This window comes from Trachemys scripta, chromosome 2 (genome assembly GCF_013100865.1).
Source record: "Trachemys scripta elegans isolate TJP31775 chromosome 2, CAS_Tse_1.0, whole genome shotgun sequence".
In the NCBI taxonomy this organism is placed as follows: Eukaryota; Metazoa; Chordata; order Testudines; family Emydidae; genus Trachemys; species Trachemys scripta.
The window spans coordinates 96049064-96071815 of NC_048299.1; the positions used below are offsets into that span (position 1 = coordinate 96049064).

The 22752-nt window shown below is 41.1% G+C and overlaps 1 protein-coding gene across 1 annotated transcript in view; it reads left to right on the plus strand.

The window, feature by feature from the left end:
* Positions 1-22752, plus strand: part of CNTNAP2 (contactin associated protein 2) — a 1628923-nt gene that overhangs the window by 1533041 nt on the left and 73130 nt on the right. Inside the window, exon 21 of the mRNA XM_034761282.1 lies at positions 12026-12119. Within this exon, the coding sequence (XP_034617173.1) occupies positions 12026-12119 (94 nt within the window). The remainder of the gene's footprint in view (positions 1-12025; positions 12120-22752) is intronic.

Sequence of the window (22752 nt, forward strand, 5' to 3'; positions counted from 1 at the left end):
AAGAAGTGAGGTTCTTACCCACGAAAGCTTATGCTCCCAATACTTCTGTTAGTCTTAAAGGTGCCACAGGACCCTCTGTTGCTTTTTACAGATTCAGACTAACACGGCTACCCCTCTGATACTGCGCAGTTTATGCGCACTAAATGGCTTGGCAGTGTGTATCCCTTGGGAGTTACAGCACAGAAAGCTGCTTTATTGTGCACAAACTTGCCAGTGTAGACAAGGCCTCAGTGTCCTAAGGCAGGTCACAATGTTTGGGTTCTCTTTGGCACAATACTGCTGCACCAAGTGGACTTGTATTTCCTTTTACAAACCATTTTCCAGCCTGACTAGCAGATTGTTTACCTCTTTTTAAATGAGGCAGCTTGCTTGCCAGATGCAGTTTCTCAAACTCTCACAGCGCTATAAAATGTCACTCCCATCAGTGCACCAACTCCAGTGCGTGGGGTTTGTTTTTCTTGTGTTAACAGCAAGTTCATATTCAGAAGACCTGTCTCTCTGACTTACTGTAATAACCCTGTAGGGTACATTCAGTGTCCGAAATATTTAAATAATCTTCACTCTGACAATAAATCACTACAATGTTCTGTGGAGTTGTTTTATCACAGCTCTCAGGGGCATCACTTATGAAAAAATAAAAGGTTCACTATTGAGCCCGTTGGTACTCCAGCTGATGCTATAAACATAAGTCTGTTGAACACTTGGACAGTAACTTACGTCTTTGTGCCGGTCAATCAGAACTTGATTAAAGTCTTTGACATAAATACATATAGGCTTAAAAACAAATGTTTAGTGTGAATTATTTTAATTGTTGGAATTATGGCCCTCATCGCTAATATAGGCATATTTAAACGAAGTAACAGGGACTCTGTCAAACCAGTTGTATATTACAATTTTCTCATTCAATGACTGTGGATAAATCAACAGTTATTGCCTCATTAAACTACTGTGTCCTGTTTGTAATACCACCATTTTCTCAGGAATTGTGTCCAGTGTTAACTGTTGGTCTAGGTTTCAAGAAAACTGTATTTAAAAAAAATTCATATAGGCAAACATTTGAACCTTTTTTCTTCTGCTTTTTGGATGATGTGGACAAAGTTTAAATTTGCTTATAAAAATTCTTGTGTCTCACCTCTATTCAATGTCAACTACCAGTAGCCATGGCACATTTCCAAGCCTGCATAAGTTCACCTGTGGACAAGAAGAAGCTAAGTAAGACAAATTTGAAATATGTTATCCTAGTATGTCAAGAGCTGGGCTGTAAGGCAAGTTTTATTTGTTTTGACTTCATTAAAGGTTACAATACTTCAGTAGGGTATTTTCCAGATCATAAACAACAGAACAGTCTCGATCTATGTAATCTGGCACGGACTCACCCCTGCGGCGTCTCCTGCTGGTCGTCTCGGGAATTAGCTCACCAGTCATCGGCGCACCCTCTGCAGGCCAGGTGTCCCGCCTGTCGTTGGCCCCAGTGTCCCTCCCGGACCCTGGTGCTCCTTTCTCTGGGGTGCTGCCCCTCTGGCAGTAACCCCTCAGCCTCAGGGTTTCCCCACCCAGGGGAACCCCACCCCCTATCCCCAGTTGCCTCAGTGTAAGGCTACTGCCAGTCACCAACTAGCCCCACTCCCTGGGGCAGACTGCAGTGTATGCCACTCGTCACTGGCAAGGGGGATTTGGCCTGCTGCCTTCTTCCACCCACAGTACCTCTATGGGCCTAGAACCCAGCCACACAGCCTGGGGAGTCGCCAGCCTGGAGCTCCCCTGGCTTTTCCCCAGCCCTGCCTCACTCCCAGGTACCTCTCAACCAGCAGCCAGGCCTGTCTCCCTCCCCAGCTAGAGGTAGGGTGACCAGATGTCCCGATTTTATAGGGACAGTCCCGATATTTGGGGCTTTTTCTTATATAGGCTCCTATTACCCCCCATCCCCATCCCGATTTTTCACACTTGCTGTCTAGTCACTCTAGTAGAGGAGAGACTGCTTAGCTTCTGGCTGCCCTGGCCTTCTTATAATGCCAAGTTGCTCTGTTTGGGGCGTGGCCTCAGCTGCAGCCACTTCCACCAATCAGCCGGGGTTTTGCTCCTTGCCCCAGCCCCAGTCCCAGCCCTGCAGGGCTTTTCCAACCCCTTCAGGGCTGGAGCGGGTGTTCACCCCGCTACAATCTAATATCAAGTTTTTGATGATGAATGGTGTTTAGAGTTATTCAAACATCAATAAAGCCCCTTTAAAAAAAAAAAAAAAAAAAAAGTCCACGAAAAAATCTCCCTATGCTTAGGGCCTGATCCAAAGTCCATTGAAGTCAATGAGAGTTTTTCTGTTGATTTCATTGGACTTTGGATTATGCCCTTATAGAGCCGTGAATGAAAAGAATTTCTGCCTTAGGGCTAGACTCATACTTTCTCCCTCTGGCTTCCCATGCCGTGCCCCAAAATCAAGATTCCAAATGAGGATGGAATCTGGACAATATACTGTTCTGCTATAGCTTCCTATTATACTTGTTTTTCCTGTTGTGCTATATAAGAGCTATTAAGTTTGTTAGGTTTCAGAGTAGCAGCCGTGTTAGTCTGTATCCGCAAAAAGAAGAACAGGAGTACTTGTGGCACCTTAGTGTGGGCTGTAGTCCACGAAAGCTTATGCTCTAATAAATTTGTTAGTCTCTAAGGTGCCACAAGTACTCCTGTTCTTCTTTTTATTAAGTTTGTTACACAGGAAATAAAAATGGGATGTATTTTATTATTAAATAGAATAATACCCAAAGGAACACAGCAAAATGTAATGTTAATGATCAGTTTCCTTATTGGGATATATTTGTAGATTCTCAGCAGGTCTCCAAACCTCCATGCCTTCTTTTAAAGCCATTTCCATGAATGTATTATGTACCCCAGAGCTATGTACCACCCAGCCCAACAAATTTCTACAGGAACACGTTCACCATCCGATATAAGCTTCATGAAATATATGAATGTTGTTCAAAAGTAATATCAGTGTCTGGCATTAAATCTAACATACTCCCATCTACAGTTTGCGAACTGAGACTGTTTTCTAAATGTTCTTATATTAAAATATTTTTCTTCTCTTGGGCCTATATTTTGAAGCTTAAATTTTCCGGATGCATTAAATAACCATTTGCAAGTGGTCCATACTCTTGTATTTCTGAAACCATGGAGTCTGGTATCTGAAACCCACCTCACAATGAACTGTTCTTTTACACCCATCCACATACACTCAAATCTCACTCAGAACAAGCCATTCTTCTTTCAGGCCAACAGTCAAAACATGCCATATGTTTGGAACACTGGAAACCCTGGTTCCGGTCTCACCAAAGGTTTATCTTTTTCTATAAAGCTATTATTTTACCTCTGGAAGCCTGAGGACTATACCTCTGGTCTTGCAAAGGGTTATGCATAAGAGTCTTCCATGGGATTCCACTTCCTCAGATGGAAGTATCAAAGCCTATGCCAGGGACATCGGCGCTCATGCTCAGGCTACAAAATTCAAGGATGACTGGCAATTCTCTCTTCTTAGGCTGGAGGGGACTTGAAGCATGATGGAGAGAATGTACTCAGGGAAATAGTGTGAAACGTTCTTGGAATACACCCTGGTAAAGACAGGGCTGTCTTATAAGTAGTGATTGATGATTCAATTCAAATGAAGTGAACGCAAGCCTGAGCCTTCACCAAATGCTTGAACTGAACCCAATGTATTTTTTTTTCTTTTTGCAATTTAAAGAAGTTTAGTAAACTGGGTGTGGCTCTGCATTTCCCAATATAATCAAAAACAGGAAGTAGAAAGACCAAAATCCCATGAGAAAAACAATGAAGCATTAGTTTATGACTGAGTTGAAATCAGAAGGACTGGAAAATTTGCAAAAAAGTCCATATTCCTCTTAACTAAATGGGAGAGTCAAATATTAATATCCTGAAATTCAGGGGCCATAGGGACCTTCTCTCCTCATTGGCACATGTGTGACTCCCATTGAGCTCAATAGAAAAAAAATAAATCAATAGAAATCTTTCCTATACATCCCAGGACAGAATTTAGCCCTAAGGTTGTATTGCTTTTATAAAACCTGAAGCTGTAACCATTTGCACTCCTTAGACTTGCTGCTGCTAAGCTGAACTGTGCATTATTGCAGACAAATCTTTTTCTTCCCACCCCTCCACCCCCCGCCACTTGTCAGTCAACTAGCAAAGTCTCAAAGCTTTACACATATTAGAGCAGCGGTTGTCAACTTTTTTTCATTTGTGGACCCCTACAATTTTCAAATAGAGGTGCGGATCCCTTTGGGAATCTTAGACATAGTCTGCGGAACCCCAGGGGTCTGTGGATCACATGTTAAAAACCACTGTTCTGTGGTAACAACTAACTTTCATAGACCCCTTATACATAGCCTGGTTCTCAAAAACTTTCGTTCTCCAGATCACCAAGAAGGACTCTACAGATCATAATTTGTAAACCTTTCATCAACTCATTGCCTTATTTTGGTATTTTTTCCACCCTGACAGGATAAATGTCCCTTATGGCGTCCCATATTCTGCTAGTTGATCAATCTCTCTTATCTGATCCCAAAGCAAGATTAATTTTCAGGTTTTTTTGAAGGAATTAAAACCCCTAAGAGAAAAAGATGAAATAAGAAAGATTTTTGAAGTATGAGTCCTATTTCCTAAACCTAATGCAAGTGGAATCTCAACCCATTTCTCTTCATGTTGAACAAATGGCAACGAACTATATGTATAACAAAATGCTGAAATTAAGCCTTCCAGAGAGCGGAGGTTGGTTGCTAACCTTCTTTGTATATCATGAGACACTGCCAGTGGTTCTCTGGGAGGGGAATATTTTATTGTAATATTGGTATTTATTATAAACTCTAGATGTCAACATTATATACATTCAATGATGCTTCATTTTGAAGGTTTTCATCTCCCGCAAACATTAATGTATTAAGGGCTATCTGTCTCAGTCTACTACAGAAGCGACTACTGTTACTAAGGGAAGTCTACACTTTCCGTGACATGTAGAATACAGACACTACCCTTCCAACTAGCACTGGTATAAATAGCACTGTAGATGGTGAGGAACAGCTTAGGTGAGTAGAGATCATGCCTAAACACCTAACCCACCAGAGTATGTACCTTACACAGCTCTCTACACAGCTCCCATGTCAACACTGCTATTTTTTAGCAGTATAGTGTCCTGCTGCCTCCTCATTGCAGTGAAACGTTCCCCACTGCCAGAGGCAGGGGGGGAAAAGCTCCGGCAGCTCCCTCCACTGGAGCCTTTTTTTGCCACAGTCAAACACTCCAGCAGTGGGGAGCTGCCGAGCCTTTCACTGTCTTTCACTGTGGCACGTAGCTACCTGTACCCTACACACCACTGCAAATGTAGATAAGGTCTAAGAGTTAGGCCAAGATTTTCAAATGATGTTGGATGACTCAGTGTTTGAAACACCTCAGAGGAGTTGCACTTCTAGAATGTGCTGAGCGCTCACCCTCTAGAAATCAGGCTCCATTAAAAGGGCTCAAGCTGTATGAAAAAAATGAGCCACCCAAAATCAATGGTCACTTTTGAAAAACTTGGCATTCATTGATATATGTTTTCAAAATTCTTCCTTAAGATCATGTCACAAAACACTGGCTCTCACCTGATACACTGTATGCAGAAAGATAATTTATATAATATATTTCATATAATAAAAGTATATGTGTTTCTCTGTCTGTGAGCTCATTATATTGGCATAATGCTATTGTGACTAAATGCCCAGCAAAAGTCACAAAATATTCTCAGAAATAAGGTTAAAAGCCTAAAAATCAATGTATAAAATAAACGTAACCAGAAATAGATGCACATTTTACATTATATGACAGTACATATTGGACAAATTAATGTCCCATTAACGTTGTCTTTGAGCACAAGGGGTCACACTCTTTAATTTTAATAACCTGGCATTAAATAATCTATTATTGCTTCTGTTAACATTTGACATAAAGTTCATCAATTAAACATAGGGAAAAAGAGCCCACAATGATCTGAAATTACCATCATGTTATTTCAGTTGATGGTGGTCAAGGTAAAGAATTAATTTAAGACAAAACAGGGACCTGTTTTCACATTAGTGCTCCTGTTACATTTTGAGATCAACTTTTAGAAACATACCTAATTATTAAGCCTTCATCTGAGCTTGCATATTTTCCACATATTGGGCCAGAACTTCAGCTGCTGTAAATCAGTGTAGCTCCATTGACTTCAGTGGTGCTACAGCAGTTTACACAAGCTAAGGATCTAGTCAATTTTTTTAAGGGGATGGGGGAAACCTTGTGTGTTTAATTTTTAACTGCGATGCATCTTATGCTGATTGCATTTCCAATTTAAATCAATGTGAAAAGATTTTATTATAAGTGAATGCAGTTAATCCCTTTGGAAGAAGACTATAATAGCCTAAGCAGTAGTTCTTAAATCAGCGTATAGCCCTGGAGAAGAAAATTTGGAGTCTTACTTAAAACAAATAATAATTACATCTATATAGCAAATTTCATCTGAATATCTAATGCAAATGTTAATTAAGCTTCACTACATTCCTGTTTGTTCCATATCCATTTTGCATACGGGCAAACTGAGCCACACAGAGGTTCAAGGATTTACTCAGAGCAAGTTTCTAGGTTTAGTTGCATACGGTCACGTATCCAGTACTTGAGCCTGCTCTCATTGAATCCAATGGCAAAACCCCATTACCTTCAGAATGCAAGATCAGGCCTTAAATTGGTGGTAGAGCCATTATTGAACAGTCGTCTACTCACTAGACCATAATGAGAAAATGTGGCTGTGAAATTCTAATGCTGGGCCAAATCTTGATGTGCTCACTCAGTTTTTCCTCAGGCCTCACTCAGGCAAAGTTTTCATAGCAGTCAATGGGAATTCTACTGGAATAAGAACTGATTAAAAACCGAGTAAGGACTTCTGGGTTTGGACTGTTTGTTGTGAAATGTGCCAACACCACTCTGAATACTCACAGGTATTTGGTAGGAAGCAGTCATGTATCTGGATATATTCAAGATAATTTTGTGATTAAAACACTGTGTTGGAGTCAGGATACCTGGGTTCTACTTTTGCCTCTGCCGTGAAAGAGCAATAACACATTGTCCAAGAAAAGATGACATTATTACAGTTAACATCAGAAGAAGATATAGAGAGCCTCTTCTCCTCTATCCTGAATAAGTAGGAGGAAAGGACCTCTACATAGGGCTCAGGAGAGCATTAGGTAGTCACCCTGGCCTCTGCCACCCCAAGGGGATATGGTCTATCTAAAAGATTAGTTTACACTGCATCCTACTTCATGTGCGAGCCAGGTGTGCTCATTGCTTTTTTGTGAAAGACCAGTAAAGTGCACCAGCAGCATGCATGAGTTACATTATCAAAGTGAGTAGTTATCTAAAAGAAATGGAATTTTATTGAACTTCTCCCTAAACAACAGCAACATCAGATAAAGTCAGCCTTGTTGGCTTGATGTGACTTGAGAACTGAAGCTGAACGTTTTCTACCAGTTTGGTTTGTACTGTGTGAACAATCTTGCTGTGTATTTATATTCAGCTCAAATGAAATTAATTATTTTTAAAAGAAAAGAAGCTGTAATGAAAACTCAGAAAGATAATCAAGAAACTATAATTTAACACATATTCATGATGCCATCCTATGTATATGCAAAAGATTTATTTTGTATTCATTAAATAATGCAATATCCTTTTCAAATACCATGTAATAGTAATAATTCCTTTTCTGTTATGAGTCTTGATCTACATTAGACTGAGATAATTGCAGTATTTCTTATGATGATTGCACGCAGTTTAGTTCTAGCAGCTGATACCTGAACAGCCACTGGATGGCAGTAGAGCATGAGTTTTAGAAAGAATCCAGTCCTTCCAAGCGCCTGTGTTCCTTCAGTCACTGATCTATAAATGTCCTGGATTAGAGTCTTCTAAAATTGTGTTTTCTTTTATAAGATTGTTTGAATAGAACACAGACAAATAATAAAAATAAGAGAAAAGAAATCTCACCGCTGACCTACCTTTGATTCTTAAGTACCATATATACTATTTCCCCACTAGCTGAACAATATTCCCCTTAATTCATAGTGTCAAAACTGGGGAAGGGCACAACTCACAGATTTTGGGTCTGGATGCAGACCAGAACCTCCCCAAGGGGTTCAAGAGCGGGTATAGTGGGCTGATTTCATGTATAATCAGAAATCTTTTCCTTCTTCCTGCACCCAGGGAAGAATCATAAAATCTCATTTCTCTGGATTTAAAGTGAAGTTCATTCTAACCATAGATTTCAGTCATTTTCCCATATTCCATTTTTTTGGGGGGGAAGTAAAGGGTGGATTTAAATAAGTTGAGTTGAGCTTTGGTCAGGGCCGGCTCCAGCATTTCTGCTGCCCCAAGCAAAAAAAAAAAAAAACTGCGATCGGCGGCGGCAGGTCCTTCGCTCCTAGAGGGAGTGAGGGACCTGCCACACCCAAATTGCCACACATACCGCCCCTCTCCCTTGGCCGCCCCAAGCACCTGCTTGTTAAGCTGGTGCCTGGAGCCGGCCCTTGCTTTGGTGAGGAGATCCATGAATGTGGGGATGTATCATCCCTACACCAACCTAATGGAAAGTTCCATGAGGAAGTAAGGGTCACAATGGGACACTTGCCAGGCAACAGCCCATGGCCTTATGTAAGGCCCCCTGGTGGTCTAGGGATTATATAAGATGAGGTAAACAAGGTAATAAATCATGGACTTATGTAAGGCCCCCTGGTGGTCTAGGGATTATATAAGATGAGGTAAACAAGGTGATAAATCATGGCCTTATGTAAGGAACGGTTGAACCAATCGGTGTGGGGCTATACATGTGATAAACACATGATTCTCCTTCTCGTCCAATCCGTTGATGTGTGATTATAGCCTAATTGGGTTATGTAATGTTGAGAAAAACTATAAAAGAAAGCTTGTAATAAACAGGATTCGATTCAGCTTGCAACCACATTGGTCGTGTGCTTTATCCGCTCCACATGGGACCCCACAAATGGGACCCCACAGATGAAGATATCTGAAACTTGCACTTTTGGACTTCTTCACCTACTTTTTCAGTTTTTACTTAAATTTGAACATTTCCGTGCAGATACCAACAGCAAAATTTCACCAGCTCAAAGTACATGGCATGGGCTCAATTGTAGATTTGCTACTAACTCCATGCATTGAGCAGACTGCAAAACAGATTATGTTTCAGAGATTCACAATCTGCCTCTTGGTTTCCCCCATCCCTGGCACAGCATATCTCCCCCAAACACTGGCACAGCTGTACTGTCCAGCACGCTGGATGGAAGAGGCAGAGCCAAGGTTTGGGTTTCTCCTAATCCCCACCTCCCTGCATGAGAGAGAGAGTAGAATCTCCCTCCCACACTGTTCTCCATGATACAGGTAGCTGGTGCAGGGATGTGAGGGGAATTCCTCACTCCCCTGCATTCTGTTCTAGGCAGCATAGCCACGCCACGTATAATTGAGGTTGTCTGACACGTCCCATTACAAAACCTTGTAACTTTGCCAAACTCAAACTGTTCTGGGAGAAATTTCCCATGCCAGGTGTCAGCCTCGGGTAATTTTTGTGGTAGTTTCAGCTAAAAGGGTTAGAGAGAAAAATGTTATTTTGCCTGTGTTGAAAATATTCTCACAGCCATTTCATTGAGAAGCTATAATGACCCCATGCTTCATCATGTTTTGCTTTGGTAGGGTTTTGGGTGGGAAGGATGTTGTTTTGTTTTAAATGTACTCTCTACAATGTGTTTATATTAAAGAAGACCAGGTCAAAGAAGTATGCCTGGCACTTGGAGCGGAAGGTAGTGAGGTTTGTGATGGTCCATAGTTCCTGTGGGAGTTCATTCCACAGTTTGGGACTGGCCCCCAAGGCAGAGCAAGAGGCATCCCAGAGCATGAGGCAGCCTTTTAGGTATGCTGGGCCCAGCTTATTGAACACCTTGAAGATAAGGACCAAGCTGTTGAACTGGACTCGATATTCTATGGGAAGGCAGCATAGATAGCATAGGACCAGTCTGATGTGCTAGCAGTAGTCCATGTTGCTGAGGAGATGCTCTGCAGCATGCATATGCAGAACAGACCCTACTCTGACCCTATATCACAAAATAGAGATTTGCCTTGGATTCATCAAGGGGTTGATTCTTCTACACATGGAACTCGCACTAAAGTCAAAAGGAGTTTCACCATGCAACAGGCTGGCAGGGTTGGTGCCTAACAGTTTTTGATAAAGATACTCACACTGAATCATAATTTAATTTCACTTTTCTTTCCAGGAGCATTATCCAGCCATAATTAGCTCTATGGAGCAAGGATCATGTTTTTATTATATGTTTGTACAGTTACTAGCACAACAGGGTCCATGACTGGTGCTCTTAGGTGCTCCCACAGTACAAATAAATATAATACGTGTCCTAGTGATCTCAGATGTATAGATCCAACAGCTAGAATTCTGTGCTACAGTAAAAAATATTTAGACAGTGCTCTTCCTTGATGGATGATGAAGATGGCAGAGTTCAAAGGAAATGTTAGCCAATTTCAAAATAAACTTCAGTGCTTCTGGGCCTGATTATCTTCCCACTGATAGTGGTTTTACTTCAGTGGAATTGTCCCTGATTTACAGACGCACAAGTCAGAGGAAAACCAGGAAAATTAGTTCTATTCTGGTTTCACACACAGATGAGCGTGATTCTCCTCCCACACGAGAATGAATCAGAAACAATTCTCTTGAAGTCAGTGGTGTTAGACTAATGTAAAACCAGTTGTGAGAGACTGAAAAATCAGACCTTGGGTAATTATTTCAACAAGCTGTTCGTGGCATACCTCTGTCAAATCTTTGTTAGTTCGGTAACCAGGTGACTATGATGATGACAACAGTGAGTGCAGCACTGTTTTGGATTTCTAACTCAGATTTAAGCCATTACCATTTGTCTCCTGAAAGAAGAGGGGTGCATTTTTCCCACCTGCTTCACATGTAACTCACATTAATGTTAATGGAAATTATGCATGTGATGCTAGATGCCAGATTCCCTTTTACCATGGAAACTGATATCAAGTACATAATTTAGTATGTGCTTGTTGGCACCTGCTGTGGTTTATGTCGCAATCCAGTTTTATTTTAACTCTTTGTCTTCACCTGCTTATAACTCTGGAAAAAAAACACCTTCTCTTAAACTGAAATTTACATGCCCCATCTCAGCTGAAAGGTGAACTTTTTCTTCTTGCAAGTCTGAGGAAATCTGTTCAGCCATTTTTGATTTATGTGAGACTATAAACAAATTGTAATTTGCCTAAGGTAAGAAAATACTGCTATAATCTTTTCCATAAGATAACTCAAAAATGACTGAATGTTAAGACTTTAACCTAGTGTGTACATCCATGATTAAGCTTTAAAGAATTGGTGAATAGTAAAGCTATGTGCAATTGAAAAGCATTTCTGAACGTGCTCACAGAGGTTTTTCTACAGGTCTTAGGACGTCACCAATCCACTTTTTTCCTTCCCAGTTTAATAAGCACAAGAGCTTCTGCTCTTAGGCTATTGCTTGGACAGTTTGCATAAGGAAGCTAGAGAAGTTAGTTACCAGTAATTGTAGTTCTTTGAAAGTATTGCCTGTGTATAGTCACACTTGTGGAAATAACTGTGCTTGCATGAGCTTAGAATCTTCTAGAAAGCAGTGTCCCCTGGGGCCATTCACACACCTCCCATTTTAATTCTTTGTGCAGGAGTGTCGTGAACTACGCTTCATTTACTTCTGACCACTGAAGGTGCAATGAATTCCTTGTAAAACAGTGGCTTGACCTTGGCTCTCAAGGGTACTGTCACTGTTATCACAGATAAAACAAGAGCATCCAGAAACAGAGATCTAAATGGCACTATAATCTCCACAAGGGAGACCTGATTCACTAACAGTGTAACAGGGTACGGTTCTAAAAGTCTCCTCTTGTTTTTTACTTTCCCCAGCTTGATCATTATCCTCCAGCAAGTTACAGCCTACCAACAGCTTCTGACACTCAGTTCAACTCCCCAAAGGCGCTCTTCCTGGGAAAAGTTATAGGTGAGATTACGTTTTAATAATTTATTTTTATTAGACATTTTCAGAGAGAAAAAAAAAAAATATATATATATATATAAGCACATGAGATTGTGATGTTCATAGTGTCTGCAGTAAGGCACCCATTGGACATCTCATTTTTTACTAGGTTCTTAACCTTTACTGCAGCCTACACCCCTTTGGTTCTCAAAATATGTTCTCGAACTTATCAAAAATCGTTGAAGTAGGTCAGTTCTTTAAACCTAGATATATTTTTTGTTTGTATATTACAGTAATCATTAAAAAATGTATAATGTTAATAAATACATAGGTTTGATTAAACAAAGTAGTTGTACTTATGTGCCTGTCCTTAATCTGTGTTTTCGATGATTTACCTTCTTAAAAACCTGGCATGTCTTGCACCCCCAGAAAGGGCATCTCGCACCCCCAAGGGGTGCGTGCACCCCAGGTTAAGAACCACTGTAACTAGTAACTAGAGAGACAGTGATGTTTTAGTTACGTGGGATATACATCAGGCAGGGATACTACGTTGTTATTGCAAAGGACAAGGGGACAAATAGATAAACCAGGGATAAAGTATGCTATGGCTAATATATACAGAATGTAGATCATATATAAAGTTCCAGGGAACGTCATTTGAGACAGTACGATTGCACAGTTTCTGTCACCATTCAGATTTGCTGGGGGGGCAGGAGCAATAGGTCTGGTGCTGCTTTGCAGTGAAGTATGGGAAATATTTAGGAAATTTAGAGCAGTATCTTTTATTGTGAACTCATTGCCCACACTTTTATGGCTCATTTTCAGGGGTAGTAGGTACCCACAAATGTCACAGAACTCAATGGGAGTTTCAGGTGCTCAGCACCTTTTGAAATTCAAGCAATTACTTTCTGTAAACCTTTACTTAGCCACAATAGTTTGGATTACAGTGAAGAGTCTGACTCAAAACATCATGAACTTATGTTTTCTTTCTGCAACACCATAATTTAAATGGTAACTTGTGAGCCACATGGAATGTAACTGCCCCACAAACAGAACCTGTATGTAAGCTTCCTGTATGTACCATACCTGAAATGATTGTATCACTACCGTATTTCCAGCCTGTTCTTCTGTCAAGGTGATATAAGGAAGGCCCTTATATAAAAGTTAGATCTTACATTGTTTGGGGACCAAATGAGATGTGAGGGGGAAAGGACTTTTGAAGAGGAAAGTAAATCAATTACAGAATTTTGTAATAACATATTTTTTCCATCTGCTTCATTTTTAGTCTAGATTACCTTATTTTGTGATTTTCTGTGAAGTTGGACGTCAGTGTAAGGTTCTCTTTGGTTTAAATCAAGCGAATCTAGGCTAACATTGGAGCTGAATCCAAAACTCAGGTTTTATTAATTCTTCTGCTTTTAGGCTCAGTAAAACAGAATAAAAATGTATCATCAGAATAACTGTAAGTTGTGAAATGGGACATGAGCAATGATTTTGGTACTCAGCCACGTGAATGCAATATGTTACAATAGAATATCTAGTCTCATCTTGCTGACAATATGAAACTTGAGTGACTTTACTGCTCTCTGAATATTTCCATCTTATAGAGCTGAATTACAGCACACAGAACATTCTGAAATTTAGAGCTCCTAGTGCCCATTCTACTGGACAAATCCTAGGTCCATTTAATCATCAGTAGAATAGGCCCAGGATGCAGGAGATGAGGTGTAGTCACTCAGCAGCTGTAATCTTGGAGTGGCTCAAGGCTTGCCTACACTGGCAAGTAAAGCAGCTTTTTGCGCTCAAACTGCAGCCGTGTACACACTGCCAAGCCACTTTGTGCGCAGAAACTCCTCAGTTGCAACGCTGCAAAAAAAACCACCTCGACGAGCGTCGTAAGGCTATTTGCACAGAGGCTCCAGCGCTCTATTGCCAGTGTACACACTTGATTGTTTTCTACGCTCTAATTGGCCTCCGGAGTTGTCCCATAATGCCTCAAGTGCCTGCTCTGCCCATTGTTTTGAACTCGGCTGCCCTGGAGACATGTGCTCCTCCCCTTTCAAAGCACCATTTCTGACAGCCATTGCATGTTGTGCCGATCTGCTCCGGGACACAAAGTAAACCATTAATGTGGAATGCTTGTGCTGTTGAACCCAGGTATGTGTGTGTGTGAGAGAGAGAGAGAGAGAGATTGCTGTGCAGCGAGCCCAGGGAGGGAGGTGAGGGCTGTTGTCAGGGTTTCCCCCTTCCCCCTGTCTCAGGGCTGGTTGCTTCCTGCCACTGTCTGAACTTACAAGACAGCAGAATGACACACTCTCTCTGTCCCCCAAAACACACTGTCTCTCTCCCCGGCTCCATACACACACACACACTCCCTGTCACACACTCTTTCCCCCTCCCCCCACACACACACTTCAGTTGAAAAGCAGCTGGCAATGTAGTAGGATGCCCATGGAACAATGGGATTGGGAAACCTGCATCATGTGATGCTGTGCCTGCTCCATGAGGCATTGCAAACCCTTCTGAAAGCACCTTGCGGCCAGTTGCACAGTGGGATAGCTACCATAATGCACTGCTGTCTTTGCCATTGCAAGAGCTGCTAATGTGGATACAAGGACACAAGGAGCACAGTGTGGACACGCAACAGCGGTTTAATTCCAGCATTTTAATAAAAGTGGTATCACTTGTGGCGCAGAAACTTGCCAGTGTAGACATACCCTTAGATAGGGTGGCTGGGAGCTCATCTCCTCTCCCCAAACATGCCCTGTGGAGGTTCTGCTAACAACAACAAAGTAACAAAAACCAGTGCCTGATAAAATATATATATTGGTGAAAGATAAGGTTTGGATCACCCGAGGTGAATTCCTGGCCTCCGCACTCCACCCTGATTGCTTCATGTGAGTGGTTTGTCTCTGGGCTGACAGCTATCTCCAGACATGTCAGCTGTCCGGGCTGTTCAGATTTAGAAAATCATCAGACTATGATGGTGCTGCCTCTACAATGCATTCTTCTAAAGCCTGACTCTAGTCCTCAGAAGTTGGACGGATGAGGAAGCCTTATGTGGCCCCAGGGGTGTACATCCTCATTACATATGGGAAAAGCTTGGGGAGAAAGTGAAAGAAGATATGAGAGAGAAAATATACGGACGGGAGTATCATAGAGAAACCATTATAGGGAAAAAGAAGATAAGGCAGCAGAGGGAGAGAAAAGTTAGGACCCTAAACATTACAGGAAGAGATGTACCATACTCTATAGGGGAGGTGGTGAAGAGGGAAAATTGAATTGAAGCCAGGAAAAGAAAGAAAGCAAGAAACATTATGTGTAAGTTACATTTTTAAGAGTATTAAATGGAAAGTTGATTGGCGGTACCCAATAAATAGGACATACTCTTATATCTTTAAATTGCAGGGTCTGGGGAGGCGGGCAGGATTAGATAGCATTATAACACTTTTCACCCTACTTAGTGGTGCTAGTCCTGGGCTGATGAATGGTGGGTAGATTTTCCAAGCCCTGCAACTAGCTTGGACACCAGCCAGCTCTATCCCACAGATGCCACCTGGTCAGTATTATTTCCTTTGTCATGTTTTAGTGCTGTCCTCCTTAGGTTTTTTCTTAGCATTCCTCAAAAACAAACTGCAAGAATTGAACAGGTTATGAAGCTTTTTGCATCTAGGTCACTTGCCTGAATCCTGCTTATGTTGGCAGGGACTGAAAATCATCACCACCACCTCACAACTGTTTGATCTATATGGAAAGAGATATTGATTTAGCCTGGTTTCTAGGTACCTATGTCACAAAAATCACCTCCACATTTGACTCCTTGCAAGTAATAATAGAGGCTTCAAGGTCTGGATGGACATACGTTACTACCCTCTAACTCCTGCATGTGTTCCATCCAAGTCAGAGTTGAGGCACATTACCGGGACAGTGTGAGGAAGCCTACATTCCACCTGTCCATGATGTTCCTGCTATGTAGCTACACAGAAGAGATCAGTCTGCAGTAATGTCATTACATTACATTACATTACATGTGATATTTTCCAAAATAACCCAACTTAACCCTATCTTTTTTTGATCTTCTTAGCAGAGTACATCAAGTCTAGTTTGCCTAATTTGGTTTATGTGTCAAGGGAAGTGCATAATATCTGTGAGTGGTTCTAATTTGGATTCCTTCTTCTTTTCAAATTTGACAGGCTGAAAACATGGAATTAAATTGAGTTCCAAAATGATGAGTTGGCTCTCTGTAAGATGTACAGACTAGTAAACATAATACAGATAACATCCACCATATAGATGTATGTGGTGAAGTCGCAGATTTTCCTTCTCATTAGGTGCATTCAGGGCATAATGAAGTCAGCACAAACACTGGTTAAATCAGTAGAGTGAGAGAAAATGTCAAAGGATAGGAATAGGCAGGGTGCCTTGGAAAGGTATTGGGGTCAGCTGGAAAATATATGGTCTATGTTTTCATATGCTATTATGAAAATCAAAAACAGTTTTCATGTTTTTTGAAATGTTATGTATCATCTGTCATTATAAATTATATTGTGTATATTGCTTTGCATCCTTTGATTGATGTTATTGCTTTGCCTTTTTAGTGTTTTAAGTTTATTTTTTAGCCATTAGGAATGTGATTCTTATGCTTTCTTTGCTTATTCTGTTTAGATTGACTGTCTCTTCAAAGTGGGACATTTTATTAAATAAAAGAATATCAGTGCCAGAGAAACAAAAAGAATTTACTGTGCATAACAAAGCAAAACAAAAATCTCTGGAGAGACCCTGACTCACTGGTATAATTGTTGCACCACTGCCAGTTGCCATTGATCAGATTGAATAACAATTGCCAGGGGGAATGCTGAGTGAGGGGAGTGGAGGTCAAGGTTAACATTGTTACGTGTGTTCAGCACAGTTTGAAGGGCACTCTACTGGCAGAATCTTTCTAGTGCGTTTAAAGCTCCTAATTGCTACATTATCCTGGCTAGAAGCAGGTCCAGTGAATCTGGAGGGAGTCTCACTTAGCAGAGGTGTGTATACAAAGGTGATTATCTATACATCATCATATGTACAGTTTGTAATGTCTTATATTCCATCTAGAAAAGGGGTATATTTGAGAGGCGGAGTGTTTGATTTTTGTTTTTGTTTTGTTTTTAATCGATGATACTCAGTCTTAATTATCTCTGTTCTGTTAGATTTGATGCTTTCTTGTCTTGAAAGGTGAACATGAAGCTATATTTACAAAGCCAGCTTGTACTTTTGTGGAGCATTTTGGAACCATCCTGCTGAGAAACAATTCTACCTGTCTTTTTTTTTCCTTCTTCTCTTCTCTTTTTTTTTTTTTTTTTTTTTACTACCTTTATTTGCAAATGTAGCAGGGTGGTTACCCGCTCCTGCCTTGAGGGGTTTAAAGACAGCCCTGAGGGAGGGCTATTGGAAGGGGAAAAGCTGCTAGGCTGATTGGGGAAGTAGCCGCAGTTGGGCCATGCCCCAATCTGGCCTCAGCTGGCCCTATATAAGAGGCTGGGAGCCAGGAGCTCAACAGTCTCTTTCTAGCTGTGGAGGGAGACGGGCCTGGCTGCAGGGAGCTAGAGACAGAGTACCTGAGTGGAGCAGGGATGGGGAAAGGCTGAGGAGCTGGGGAGCTCCAGCCTGGAAAGCCCCAGGCTGCGGCCTAGCAGAAGGCCAAGGAGTACTGGGGGGTTGCAGAGGGCAGCCCAGGGGTAGGCCAGGGCAGCAGGTCCAAACCCAACCTTGCTGGTGATGAGTAGGCTGATACTGCAGACTGCCCCAGGGTGTGGGGCTAGACGATGACTGGCAGTAGCCTACGACTGAGGCAAGGTGGGGATAGTGGGTGGCGGTTTCCCGGGGAGGGGAGACCCTGAGAGAAAGGGGTTACTGTCAGGGGGCAGCACCCCAGATAACGGGGGCCAAGAGGCAGTGGGACACCGGCCTGCAGAGGGTGCTCCAGAGCCGGGATGAGCTAATTCCCATGGACGACCAGCAGGAGGCGCCACGGGGGTGAGTCCGCACCGCTACAGTAGAGAAACAACATATCCTGCCAGCTTTTCTTCCTATGACCATGTCACAGTTCAGGGCAACTGAACCTGTGCTTCCCTGTAGTGGTTCAGCAAGAACACCCACACTCAGGCTTCTGGCTTCTAAGACTTTGCCTTTCTTGGATGGAGACCTGCATCTCTCTCCCTCCTGACTGGGGTATTTCTAGGCTGAATGGTTCTCTACTTTCACTGTGTTATTCCTAGCAAAAGACAGTCTGCCTAAGCTTCCTGCTTCACTTCCCTCCTCAGAAATGGTGCACAGTGTAATTGCTACACTTATAAGTTAGCACACAGCACTTCCTTTACAACATATTGTATTTGTAAGATAAAAGCATTACAGAGAAAATATTAAAAACAATAGAAGAACCGACACGCATGCTAATAAGCTTACCAGAGATCACCCCAACTCCGACATAAGCTCTGGCAGTTGATTAGGGCTTCAGAACCCACACAGGGGTCTATTCTATGGTGACAAGTTCATAACAGCCTCAGATTCGAACTAGCACTCGGTCTCATGGAGCCTCAGAAGGCCTCAACGCCTTCCAACCTTTCCTGAAGTATTGGAGCCCTCCATGGACCAGAGGTCCTGTCAGCTTGCTGGATTAGGAGGAAGTCCCTGAGCCTGTTTAAAACCTAGCTGTTTATCCAAAAATCCTTCCTTTGTCCATTGGCCCTGGATAATCCAGATTGAATCTTTGAACAGTCCTCCTGTGACAGGTGATCAACAGACAAAAGGTCTCCCCTCAGGACAAAATTTCCTCCCCTTCCCCCCCTCCACCCCACTTCTGAGGTTTTCTACGTCACACATATTGTCTCAAAACATCAATCATGTCAGCTATATTGTTCAACATAATCTTTTGCAGTCCACATTATCTCCCAGAGATTACATTAATCCTTCTTCCTCCTAAAGAAGTTCCATACAATCCCATAACAGCACACAGACATTCGCATTTTCAATGCAATGAACCCCAAAGGTGGTGTATGTAATTCAGTAGTTTAACTTAATTCCATAAGACATGCCCAGGATACTGTTATATCTGTCACAGAGCATTTATATCCAGTCAGAGATTAGTACTTGGACAGCACTACCACAACATGAACCCAGTCTCAATTGAAGGTGCTATCACAATACAAATGATTAATAAAATAGTCAGCAAATGCCTACTTTTTCTTATAATTGTCCTTAATATTGTGTGCTGTCAAGTCAGGAGAATTACATTAGAAACATAGAAACAAGCAAAAATTATTGAATTGCAAATGTAATTGGAGAGCATATTTTTCTCTTTAAATTGAAGATTTCTCTGTGTTCCAGAAATAATTACTGAGTTTCTGAAATAATAAATCCTAGAAAATGTAGGCAAGTACTTTTGCTAAAAGCAAATGTGCAGAGATTTGAAATACAATAATAGAAGATAGTGTTTATTCTTTGCAGAAGCCTGAAAATAAGGGGTTTGAACTTGTAGTCCTTACTCAGGCGAAACTGGTTAAATTGAACTGGGCATTTTTTATTATCCCAAGCAGGATTATGACTTCAAGTGGCCCACAAAGGAGAAGGAGCCAACAAATAGTTGGAAACAGGATCCTATTTTTATGTAAATGTACCTAGTAATAAAAAAATGGCAAAGGAAAATTAGAGGATATTTATAACCAGAATAGTCCTTAATCAGACAGTTTTTTAAAAATGTTCCAGTAGACATCAGCACAACTTTCATCTCTTATTTAATAACAGTGAGACTTTGAAGATTAACACAATGAGAGAAAAGCAATGAGGTTCCTGTCAAGATTCTTGACTCTATGAAAGATAAAACGAACAAAAAATAGGAAAATGAAAGATTGTTCTCTAAGTAGATATGGGCCTGATCCACAGAATTGCAGGGGTGTTTGGATTCCAGGTGCAAGTTTCTGCCCATTAGTGAGATAGAACCGAGCAGTGAGGTTCAGTTCCAGATCTCAAAGTCCTCAAAGTGTGACAGGTTTTGGATGTGGTGTTCTGGTCCATGCCCATCTCTAGTTATGAGGCCTATATGACCTTCAGTAGTTTGAATCTTGAGAAAACTAAAAGCATGGCTTGTACCATGTTATTTTAAGAAACTAATATCTTTCCCTTTCACCGGTAGTGAGAGAGAACTAGCTACAGAAAATTACCCCTGTTTTTGTAAAATAGTCATTCTAGTAACAGAAAAATAATAATAAACTAAAAAAGGCATAGTTTGAGGGTTCTCTCAATAGGGATAGCACCAGGCACAAAAAAATGTAGACCAGGTTGAGTAGGATGCCAGGGGGTACAGGAATTTGTTCCTGGAAGGTTTTTCTTTATTAATGAAATACAAAATGCTTTTTAATTGGTTTCTTGTCAAAAGTGAAAGGAAGAAGTTAAAAAGCAATCCACATAGAAACATTAAATGCAATCTAAGAAATCAAAAAATAGAGACACAAGCCCTAGCCTGTTGACCAACAGCTTCTCAACTCAGAGCTTTCCCTGACTGAGCTCTCTACGGTAGAGTACCAAGAGACTTCTTTTATTGCCACATCTCCATCAGACCCTAGTCACCTTCAGGTGTGTCCGTAAACAAGGTAGCAAAAATCTATAATGAGCTATTATGGCAAAAGCTGGCAAAACCCAGGGTGAATCATATCCTGTGTTTGTAAACTGATTTGAGGAAGATAAGCCACAAATATGATTATTATGCACCATTCATGTCTTAAACTGAATTGCATAGTCCTTCCATCATCCAGAATAGATAGGATCATTGTATCAGGCTATTTACTGCATATTCCAGTAGCGGGCTCCAAAGAGGCAGAAACACGACTTCTGCATGGGCTGCTTAATCTAGGACAGTGGTTCTCAACCAGGTATGTGCGTACCCTTAGAGGTAAGTAGAGGTCTTCCAGGGTGTACAACAACTCATCTAGATATTTGCCTAGTTTCACAACAGGCTACATGAAAAGCACTAGCGAAGTCAGTAGAAACTAAAATTTCGATTTATTTTATAATTATATGGTAAAAATGAGAAAATAAGCAATTTTTCAGTAACTGAAGTGTGCTGTGATACTTTTGTATTTTTAAGTCAGATTTTGTAAATAGTAGTTTTTAAGTGAGATTAAACTTGGGGGTATGCAAGACAAATCAGCCTCCTGAAAGGGGTCCAGTAGTCTGGAAAGGTTGAGAAGCCACTGATCTAGGAACATGTGCAGCAATGCTCTTAACTAACAAGTCCATTTGCAGCTAAGGTTAGTGCCCCATCTACAGCTACCACTGCCCACCAGCTTTTCACTCTTCAGATCTTTCTTCATATTTCTCCCAGTTTCCTGTATTTATAGAATCATAGAATATCAGGGTTGGAAGGGACCTCAGGAGGTCATCTAGTCCAACCCCCTGCTCAAAGCAGGACCAATCCCCAACAGTTTGGACCTCTTTTTAAAGCAAACTATTTACTCACTTTGAATGGAAATCCTTAAATTATATGTGGTGGCTGTTCTTCACTTGTGTGGTACACTGTTCTATCTGGACCTCTCGCTAAGGATCTGAGACATTCCCTGTCTTTAATCTTACCGTGTGCTAGGACCTGATCCTGCATAGCATCCTCCGCCCTCATTGACTTCAGTTGGATCTCAGGCTACTCAACATCACTTTGCAGGATTAGGTCTTAGGTATTTTTGACTTCTGCCTGAAACTGACAGTAATCCCCACCAACCTTTTCTTCCTCCCACAGTCTTCCATCCTTCCCTCATTGCCAAGAATATTCCCATATCTTCTAAATTACAGATTTCTATCCTTTTTACTCTAGAGTCTAGACCATCTCTGGGAATTGTTTTGTATGAGTAACCTAGGCAATCTTGTAGAATGAGCAATCTCATTATTTTATTGCTTGTTGTACAGTATCTGAGATGTCTGAAAGATGCTATATACTATGTGTGAAAAAATAACTGACGAGAATGTAGAGACATTTAAACATCTCCAGTTTCTGTCATTTTAAATAAAATTACACAAGTCTCATCTGACATTCAGAAAGATTTGATAACACCGGTTAAGTGTAGCTGCACAAAAGGCAAAGTTACATTCCACTAATTTTCCTACCTATTGCATTTTTACGAAGTTATAATGTCTTATACAACTTGAGGTTTTTTCTTAGCATGAAAGAAAAACTCTTTCACCTGTAACCATGTCACGTCTAGTACCAATTTATTACTTATGCTGCTGCTTCAAAGGGGCAAAGAGTGGGAATGAACATGACAAGTTCACAAAGGGCACCAATAAACCCCAGTTCCAGCCCTGTAGAACCACAATAGCACAGAAAGCTTATTCAGAGAATTGAGTGCACTTTCAAGGTTCATAAGTCATAACATCAAATATTATATAGGCCTGGAAAAGAAAGACACAGTTATACAAAGATGTATGGAGGAAAGAAGGGGCATGTTTTAATTTTCCACCAAATATACTAGGATGACACACATGAAAATCCAAAGTGACTGCCTTAATATACGTAAGGGTCAGAACTAAGTGATAGGAAATTGAGTCTCTCCATCTTTAGCTCACTGTATTGTGCCTGGGCATTGCATCTTCAGAGTATGCATTATTTTATATAAAATGGACAAATTCTAGC